The sequence below is a fragment of the Tachyglossus aculeatus genome, chromosome X4 (genome assembly GCF_015852505.1).
Source record: "Tachyglossus aculeatus isolate mTacAcu1 chromosome X4, mTacAcu1.pri, whole genome shotgun sequence".
Lineage (NCBI taxonomy): Eukaryota > Metazoa > Chordata > Mammalia > Monotremata > Tachyglossidae > Tachyglossus > Tachyglossus aculeatus.
The window spans coordinates 55,678,757-55,688,169 of NC_052098.1; the positions used below are offsets into that span (position 1 = coordinate 55,678,757).

The window sequence follows — 9,413 nt, forward strand, 5'->3', positions numbered from 1 at the left end:
AGATGCAGGGTAACTGGAGGAAGCTGTTGGGTCCAGGGTAGGGGTTTCTTGAAGAAGGGATACATGAGCATGTTTGAAAGCAACTGGGAAGAAGCCACTGGAAAGTGAATGGTTGAAGATGGCGATTGGTGAGGGAAGAATGGAGGGGACAAATCCTTTGCAAAGTGCCAAGGGCCACGCTAGGCTGAAGTTGGAGGGGGCAGTGCAGGGGGGAAGGGGACGGTACAAGGGGTGATGGATTAGATGGGAGTGAATTGTCGGGGGCTGGCACGTGGGGAGGTTGTAAGTGTTAATAATGTGCAAATCTGAAGATTCAATGATTTGTTTTATTGTTGAACAAAACCTCCACCACAATATTAGAAACTGTGTTGAAAAAGGAGGCAGTGTTTCTAGTTTAAGCTTGCTGAATCTGAATTAAAGTCAAAGTTGAAGATGATGTCCTTCCAGGAAAGACTCGGGCTTCTCTGAAGAGAAAAAACTTGTTTTCTAGTTTAAACTTGCTGAATCTGAATTAATATCAGTGAAGAAGCTGAGGATGCCCTTGCAAGCAGAAATAAACACATCCTGAAGAGGGGAAAAAAAAACCAACACATTACAAAACGTTCTGCAGCTAAGCATCTTCAACTCAAAGTCAGTAGTTAGGGGCCTTCTAAAAGAATCTCTTATTTTCCATTATTAGTCTGAATTTATTTTGACTAGTAATTTTCAGTCCTTGGCAGCAAACTCTGGAAAGTCACTCAATATTGGTCATTTCACTGTATAACTGAACACACAGCAACAAAGAGGAAAAGAGTTTGCAATCTCCTGGCAAATGTCACCACAGGGTCCAGCTGGGGAACGGGGGCTTTCCTGGTGCAACTCTCCACACTGCCACAGGTGATTTTTTTTTTTTTTGGGGGGGGGGTTTGGGGGAGAAGGGCTGATGCTCAGGACACAGAGGGTTTACAGGTGGGAGAAGGTGGTGGAAAAGAGGCCTCCAAACCCCCTCCCACAGCCCCCGACCCTTCCCTCGCTGGAACCTCTCCTCTGCTCCCCCACCCCAGCATCTCCCATGCCCTTCTCTCATAATGGCCCCTTCTGCTCCTCTCATCACCCCCAACCCCACTGTCCATTCCTTTTCTGTCAGCCCCACTTTCATCCCTGCTGGCCCCTGACTTTCCTGCAGCTCCTGGGGACATGAGGCAGGAGAGGCTGAAGGCACCCTAGAGGTGGACAGTCCCTCCCTTGACACCCCCACCCTTCACCGTCCCCTTAGGAACCAGGGAAAAACTTCCCCTCCCCATCTCCCAGGTCAGTGAGGGGGGGACGCCACATCCCAGTCCATCAAACTAAAACTGGGACTCTGGCTAAGTCAAAGGGCGTGGGCAGGGACTGCTAGGATGGGACCCCCAACCTCCACTGACAGATGATTCCCCATGGCCCTGTTCCCTGTGACAGACGGGGCAGCGGGGATTTGTGGGGTTGGAGTGCACTGAAAGGGTGTTGCCATAATGCTGCTCCGGCAGCTGTCCATCTGATCCCCAGATCCTCCGCGCCACCGTACTTCACTGCTGCTGCTCTGGTTCCACCAGCTGAGCGGCGTACAGCGCAGGCTGCGGTCCCGACGCCAGACCCAGTAGGATGGGTCCTGGGCCATGATCTGGGAAGGAAGTAACACCAGGGGCGAAGGCCAATTGGTGGAAGGCTGGTTCCAGGCAAGAGATGGGGGTACAAGACGCCATAAGGGGTTGGAGGCGGGACATCGGAAGATAAACAAGGAACAGAACCCCGGCCTCCCACCTGGCCCTCTTCCTCTCCCAGGATTCTCCCCGTGTCCCCTGCAGGGCCCCGACATAGCCCCACCTCCTCGCACTCCTCCTGTGACACGTGTGCGTTGCCACCTATGGCCTCGAAGAACTTCCTCTCCAGACGACGGAACATGATTCTATCCTTCTTTCTCACCTTGCGCCCGTAAGCGAATGGTAACATGGTACTGTTCGAGACCAACGTATTCTCCTCTATGTAATTCGCCAGGGAGCTGTGAACGGATAGGGGATGTGGGCCTAGGGGCCAGACCCCGGCATCTTCTTCCTCCCTTACAGACTGACGAGCCCCCCGCCACCCCCAACAGCCATTTCCTCCTCCCTTGGCAACACTCTGCCAACCTCACTCATGGGGAGGGGCCAGGTCGGAGAGCCTGGCACAGCGGGGTTGCCTGGTTCCAGGACCCTGGATGGGTCATCACCACCCTTCTTGGGGTTACTCAGGGTGGGGTGCTGGGGATCTCTTCTGGGGTGGGTCCTAGGAGATCGTGGGGTTCCCTCAGGGGCACTGAGCAGCAGAGTGTCTGAGGGATGGGAAGTCACCCCAGATCCTGCTGTCCCCTTCCCGGCTCCCGGGGTGGTGGTTGATGGCCGAGCACTGCCCATTTCCCGGGCCCATGCTGGGGGAGAGGAGGAGGGAACAGACTCACAGGCCCAGGAAGACATGGAACCGTTTGTATTTCCAGGTGGGGCGACCAGCACGGAAGAAGTATGCGACCACCATTGCCAGCATGTACTGCATCCAAGAGAGGAGAGGGATCAGGGGCCATGGGCCAGAGGAAAGTAGTGTGGAGGGGGAAAGCTAAAGGGCCTATTCCCAGGGCATCTGAGACCACCAGGGCTTCAGACGGAAAGAACTCCCTAGATGGGAGGGTCGGGGATGGGGGGAACCGGGGCAGAGGGGAAGTCGCTGGGGTTTGGGCAGCACCAGGGGTCGGGGCTGCTGGGGGAGAGACTAGGGAAGATGAAGGTTGCCATAAACAGAAGGCACAAAGACCACATAGGAGGGTTGGGACTGTGAGCAGCAGGAGGAAGGGATTGGAGGGGAGGGCCGACCCACCTTATCTGACATCACGTAATATTTGTCCATGGCCAGAAACTTCAGCATCAGCGGGTCATCTGTGGTGAGGAGAGATTGGAGCTCAGCTTAGCTGGACCGATCAGGGAGGGAGGGGCCCCCCAGCTCCTGTCCTTTCTGAAATACGCTAGGTAACGTTCTCTGCCTCACCTGTCCTCCAATGTCAGCTTCCTGGAGTTGGGGGTGAGCGCTCTGGTAGGAGTGAATTTCCCCAGGCCCCCCAGCGTACGTACCCATCAGGTGCACAAAGGCCTCGAAGTTCTCCCTCAAGGTAGGTACCCCTGGAGGGAGGACAGGAAGTGGGTCCACTTTCTCTTCTCTCTGTGACTTCTGCTTCTTGATCGGGGGCTGGGGGCTCCCAGTAGCGATGTTGGACTCCGGGCGGTAGCCTGGCAGGGTGAATGGAGGTGTTAGAGAGGGAGACCCAGGATGATGCCTGAGATGCCCAGGACTCTGGGCGGGGAGGGACATAACTGGCCCCATTGCCCAGCCCCACGGTGGGGCCGGGCCACTGCAAAGGTGCCGTACAAGCAGATGGACAAGGTAACAGCACTCAGCCCGGAACCACCAAATCAAATCACCCGCTGATAATGAGGCAAACAGAGCAGGGTGGTCCTGTCTCTGGGCACTGTTGAAAGGGGAACAGTGCCCTCTCACTCCAAGTGGCTACCGTGTCCCAATGTGGGCAAGGAGTTTCAATGTTCAGAAAATGCACAGGGTCTTTCTCTTGGTGCGGTTGTGTGAGGGAGGGATGTAACTGGCCACATGAGGAATCTAGCTGAACATGGAGCTATATGGATCAACTGTCAGTTTGAAATGGAGAGTGGGGCATTTCTAAGCACTTGGAATTGTGCGGTGTACATGTGGTGACTTTGTTCAGATAAACGTTTCTGTAGAGAGAATGGCAGATTTCATCAGTCTGATAATGCTCAGTGTTCCCATGAACCCCCTGAGTTTAGGGATTAAGCTTATTTTCTGAACTGGCAGGACTGAGTCGGGAATAACCATTAAAACTATGTCACAAAACTTGGTTCTGTGGGGCATTAGTGGTCATGAGTTTCAGAGGTTGGAAAATATAGCAGACGGAACTCTCCTGGAACAAACTCTCAGTTCACTTCTGGCCAGGCTCATCTCTTCTCAGGAAGGAATGAAAATTTACTGTTGACATGCTATTCTTTCTCTCTGGTGAAATCAGAAAATTGCTATCGTTGAACCAGATACCTGGTCAGATGCTGGAATAGATGATCTTTTTTTGAGATTTGTCATGGAAATTGGGGTTTGTTGTAACTGAACTGTAATGGGTCCACTGGACAATGTAGTAACAGCAGCAGCCCAGAGTGATCATTTTAATTACCTTGGGGCTGATGACTGAGCCACGAATCAATGTCAGGGGCCAGTGTGTTTGGGATCATAGGAACTCAGAGGAGCTGGATTCTAATCCCGGCACTGCCATCTGCCTGCTATGTGATCTTGGGCAAGTCACTTAACTTCTCTGTGCCTCAGTTTCCTCATCTGTAAAATGGGAATTCAGTGCCTGTTCTCCCTCCTATTTAGACTGTGTCCCCCATATGGGACAAGGACTGGGTCTGACCTGATTAACTTGTATCTACCCCAGCGCTTAGAATGGTGCTTGACACACACTGTTTAACAAATACCACAACAGTAATAATAATGATAATAATATTAATAAGTCATTACAGTGTCACATACACAAGGGAGCTGTATTTTTCTCTGGTGATTGTTGGGTGCTGTCACTGTGAAATGGAATATTGGGTGGTGTTCACATGGTACTACCAAACAGCCTGCAGACCAGGCTGGGCCCAGGCTAATGGCTGCATGCAGGCAGAGACACGACCGTTGATGCAGACTGCCAGGCTGCTTCCTGCTGCTCTCACCAGTTTGAAGAACAGGCCAAGAGGCTAAACCCCTGAAGTGAACTGAACCCCACCCCCACCTCCTCTCTTGTCTTGTAAACGTCAGTGCTCCATCTCCCCATATTTCCCCGAAGCCTCCCGACTATGTGTCCCAACTCCCCATGCCCTCTATACCCCATCTTCCCTGGGATGTGGACATGTGTCCCTCCCCTCACCAGCACCAAGCCCCGAGTCTCTCACCTGAGGTATGGGGCACGACCGAACTTCCTCCTGCCTCCTCTTGTTTCTGCTGGCATTTTGCTCCTCTGACCAGCTTCGATCTGGCTGATATCTGGGATGGGGGTGGATTCGTCTTTGAGGAGCCTGACAAGAGGCAGAATGGGAGAGGTGAGGCTCCAACCCCAACCCTCCCAATTCCCCCAACTCTGTCCCTGCCCCATGTTCCCTGGCCCCCTAAAGTCCCTTCCCACACAACTCACGTGTCTTGGATTTCTTCTGAGAGGGTTTGCGCCCAGTGAGGGCCCTTGATTCCTCCATGGTCCTGGATAGGAGGGTGTCCAGGGTCCGAGGGTCCTGTGGAAGAACGGTCCCCTTTACAGAAGCTGATTAGCTTGGTTGTTTGCTACTGGCCTGCCCTGCCTCCTGGCTTCCCCCTCTACTGCCTCCTCTCCATCCACAATGCTGCTCCCCTCCTCCCCCTCTCCTAATACCTACACTCCCCTTCCGTTACTCTCACTGCCACCTCCTTCCCTTGCCCATCTCCCCTTCTCCTCTCTGCTTTGTACTGTCCTCCCCTGGTCTCCCTGAACTCTGTGGGCCTGCCCCTTCTCTTCCCTCCCTTTCCCCTTACCTCCCCTATCCTCTTTTCTGCTCCGAAACTGCCGCTTTGTTGATCTGTCTCTCAGGCCACTCACTACTAAACACATCAGTTGCTCATATCTGAGTGACTGCCGATTCTGGCTAGCACCTCTGATGGACACCAGGTTTAAATGAAGCAAGAAGCAGCGTGGCTTAGTGGAAAGAGCACGGGCTTGGGAGTCAAAGGACATGGGCTCAAATCCCGCCTCCGCCACTTGTCTGCTGTGTGACCTTGGGCAAGTCAGTTAACTTCTCTCTGCCTCAGTAACCTCATCTGTAAAATGGGGATTTTACCCCATATCTACTCCAGTGCTTAGAATAGTGCTTGGCACACAGTAAGCGCTTAGCAAATATAATAATAATAACAATAATAATGCAAAGAGACAGAATCTGAGCAAAGCCTGACTTCTCTAAAGTCCTCAGCTCTCCTTCCCTATCCTTCTCTATGGCTGTGGCACTCTCCCTGGCACCCCAGGTCCCCCACCACCCCCATCTCCTCCATTCCCATTAAACACAGGACCAGTTCCTCTGGCCGCTTCACATACTGACCCTGGATGATGATGATGATGATGATGATGATGGTATTTGCTAAGCGCTTACTATGTGCCAAACACTGTTCTAAGCACTGGGGTAGATACAAGGTAATCAGGTTGTCCCACGTGGGGCTCAGTCTTAATCCCCATTTTACAGATGAGCTCATGAGGCACAGAGAAGTTAAGTGGCTTGCCCAATGTCACACAGCAGACAAGTGGTGGAGCCAGGATTAGAACCCATGTCCACTGACTCCCAAGCCCCGGGTCTTTCTGCCAAGCCATGCTGTTTCCCGGTATGCCCACTGGCTCCTGCCCGGTCCTGGCCTGGTGCAGATGGAGCCTGGCCGGGAGATTCCTGGCCCTACAGTTCAAACCCAGGACACGATCCATGGGTTCGTGGCATTAACCCAATGGTCTGTACAGCCCAAAACACTACTGCCACCCACGATATCACAGGACACCCACCCTTCTCACTAGGTACTTATGTGCTCCCCCCAGCACTTATGTACATATCCATAATTAATTTATTTATATTCCTGTCTGTCTTCCCCTCTAGACTGTAAGGTCATTGTGGCAGGGAATGTGTCCTATTAGGTGTACTCCCCAAGCACTTAGTACAGTGCTCAATAAATATGACTGCTTGATAGATATGGTCCATCTCATATTCCCTCACTCTCTTCTTACTTCTTTATGCTGTTCCCAGGGAGCCCCTAAAGCAAGCTCCAGTCCTACGCGCGGCTCCCACACTTCTAGCCGGCAGGTCGTGGCTGTTGATTCAGCTTGGAGGCTGCATCAGCGGCTCGTTTAAAATCCTATGAGTCATTTTTACTTTCACCCTTGCACACAAGCAGACACAGTTTAATATATTCAAATTGGTCATTAAAAATTGCATGAAATGAACCTTCATTTACAAAGAGCTCATTCACAGCAAATGCAAACCTGGAAAATGAAGCTTGAAAAGAACTCCAGCCCCTGTCACTGCCAGAAAAGTATTTCTCCTTCAGCAAGTCATGAATCACTGACTTTTTGTCCACAAGGGGCTAATCCTTTGGGCAGAAAAGCCATTCCAGTTTTACAGTGAGTTCTGTCTAGAACAATCAGACAGACTCTTCTCTATTGTCTTGGTCTGGGAAAAGTTTACCTCTTGGGAGCCTTTTTAGCCGCCTGTCCCCCAGTGAAGAGAAGCAGTGTAGCCTAGTGGAAAGAGCCCAGGGCTGGTAGGCAGGAGACCATGGTTCTGTTTCCATCTCTGACACTGGCCTGTAGTGTGACCATGGGCAAGTCAAGTGATCTCTCTGGATCCCAGTTGCCTCACCGATAAAACTGAGATGAGATCCCTGCGCTTTTCCTCTTGAGTGGTGAAACCCATGTGGGGCAGGGTCTTGGTCTGATCTGATTATCTTCTATCTACCCATGTTTAACCCATGGTAAGCACTCAATGAATACCATAATCGCATCAATGCTATTTAAATCTGTCTACTCCACACTAATCCTCCTCGACCTCTCAGCTGACATTGTTGACCACTCCTTCTGGAAACATCATCTAATGTTGGCTTCACTGACACTGTCTTCTCCTGGTTCTCCTCCTATTTCTCTAGCTGCACCTTCTCGGTCTGTTTCCCTTGCTCCTTCCCTGTCCCCACCCTCACTGTTGGAGTAGCGCCCCCACTCCCCCCAAGGTTCAGTTCTGGATCCCCTAACTCTATTCCCTATCTACACCCATTTCCTTGGAGAACTCAATTGCTACAACAGCTTCACCTACCATCTCTTCGCTGAGAAATTCCCAAATCTACCTCTCCAGCCCTGACCTCTTAACATCTCTGTAGTCACACATTTCTTCTTGCCTTCAGAACCTCTTTATTTGGCTGTCCTGCCAACCTCAACCTTACCCTGTCCCAAACAGAACTCTTCGTCTTCCTACCCAAAACCTGTCCTCCCCCTGATTTTTCTCATCAACATAGACAACACCACCCTCCTGTCTCACAAGCCCATGACCTTGGCATTATCCTCAACTCATCACTCTCATTCGATGCACATATTCAATCTGAAACCAAATCCTGTCAGTTCTATCTTCGTATCACCACTAAAATCCACCCTTTCCTCTCCATCAAAACTGCTATCAAGCTGATCCAACCACTTACTTTATCTCTCCCCCCCCCCCCGACTACTGCTTCAACCTCCTTACTAACCTCCCTGCCTCTTGTCTCCCTCCTCTCCAATCCATGTTCACTCTGTTGTCTGGAGCATGTTTCTGAGGAAACCATTCAGTCCATAGCTCCCAAAGATGGTCCCACTGAAGTGAACCCTCATTAGTCCCTCCAAAGCACTCATAGAATTGCACTTGAGCACTTACTGTGTGCTTTCTGAGGAAACCATTCAGTCCATAGCTCCCCACTCCTCCCATTCATTCATTCATTCATTCATTCAATTGCATTTATTGAGCACTTACTGTGTGCTTTCTGAGAAAACCAGTCCATAGCCCCCCACTCCTCCCAAACATTCATTCATTCAATTGCATTTACTGTGTACTTACTGGATGCAAAGCACTGTACTACACAGTTGAGAGAGTACACTATAACAACAAATAGACACATTCCTGCCCACAACGAACTCACTGTCCTGAGGGGGGAAGACAGACATTGATATAAATAAATAAACCTTCAGTGGTCACTGCTACCACTCCGAGTGAGGTGTAGCATAGACAATTCATTCATTCATTCGTATTTATTGAGCACTTACTGTGTGCAGAGCATTGTACTAAGCGCTTGGGAAGTACAAGTTGGCAACATATAGAGACAGTCCCTACCCAACGGCGGGCTCACAGTCTAGAAGGGGGAGACAGACAACAAAACATATTAACAAAATAAAATAGAATATGTACAAGTAAAATAGAGTAATAAATATGTACAAACATATATGCATATATACAAACACAGAGACCCCCGAATCCATTCAAGCCAGGTACCTGAAAACTGCAAGCCTTCTCAGGAGGGCCCAGGAAAAAACGACCACACAGGAAACTGAGTGGTCCACGCACTGAGGTCAGCCGTTAAAATGGGTGGGATTTTAAAGCATCCTTAATTTGCATAAGCCCGCCCCCTCTGCCGCGGCCATCTCCCCTTGGCTCTTCCGAAGATGGTGCCACTGAATGAACCCTCATTAGTCCCTGGACTGTCCGTCAGGTTCTGCGGCTTCTCATTGGCGATTGAGCACGACATTGGCGTCCAATGGTCCCTACTCATCGTTCTTAGTCCCGCCTCCAACGGTC

At 51.0% G+C, this 9,413-nt stretch overlaps 1 protein-coding gene across 1 annotated transcript; it reads right to left on the bottom strand.

Annotated features, from left to right (window-relative positions):
• Window positions 1-306: 306 nt before the first annotated feature.
• LOC119948125 (speedy protein E4A-like) lies at window positions 307-9,212 on the bottom strand. Its single transcript, XM_038770026.1, has 9 exons — window positions 9,111-9,212; window positions 5,234-5,327; window positions 4,995-5,117; window positions 3,114-3,269; window positions 2,863-2,921; window positions 2,453-2,538; window positions 1,843-2,017; window positions 1,544-1,639; window positions 307-564 (listed from the first exon to the last, which is right to left on the bottom strand). Exons 2-9 carry the CDS (start codon window positions 5,289-5,291, stop codon window positions 487-489), a joined length of 831 nt encoding a protein of 276 aa, XP_038625954.1. The 5' UTR covers window positions 5,292-5,327; window positions 9,111-9,212; the 3' UTR covers window positions 307-486.
• Between the last annotated feature and the right edge of the window lie 201 nt (window positions 9,213-9,413).

Excerpts from the sequence above, each read along its gene's own strand:
- LOC119948125 (XM_038770026.1), bottom strand. The coding sequence starts at position 5,291 with ATGGAGGAATCAAGGGCCCTCACTGGGCGCAAACCCTCTCAGAAGAAA. Across the intron at positions 3,270-4,994 it reads GGTCGTGCCCCATACCTCAG|GCTACCGCCCGGAGTCCAAC; the intron begins GTGAGAGACTCG and ends TCACCCTGCCAG. Across the intron at positions 2,922-3,113 it reads GGCCTTTGTGCACCTGATGG|ATGACCCGCTGATGCTGAAG; the intron begins GTACGTACGCTG and ends TCCTCACCACAG.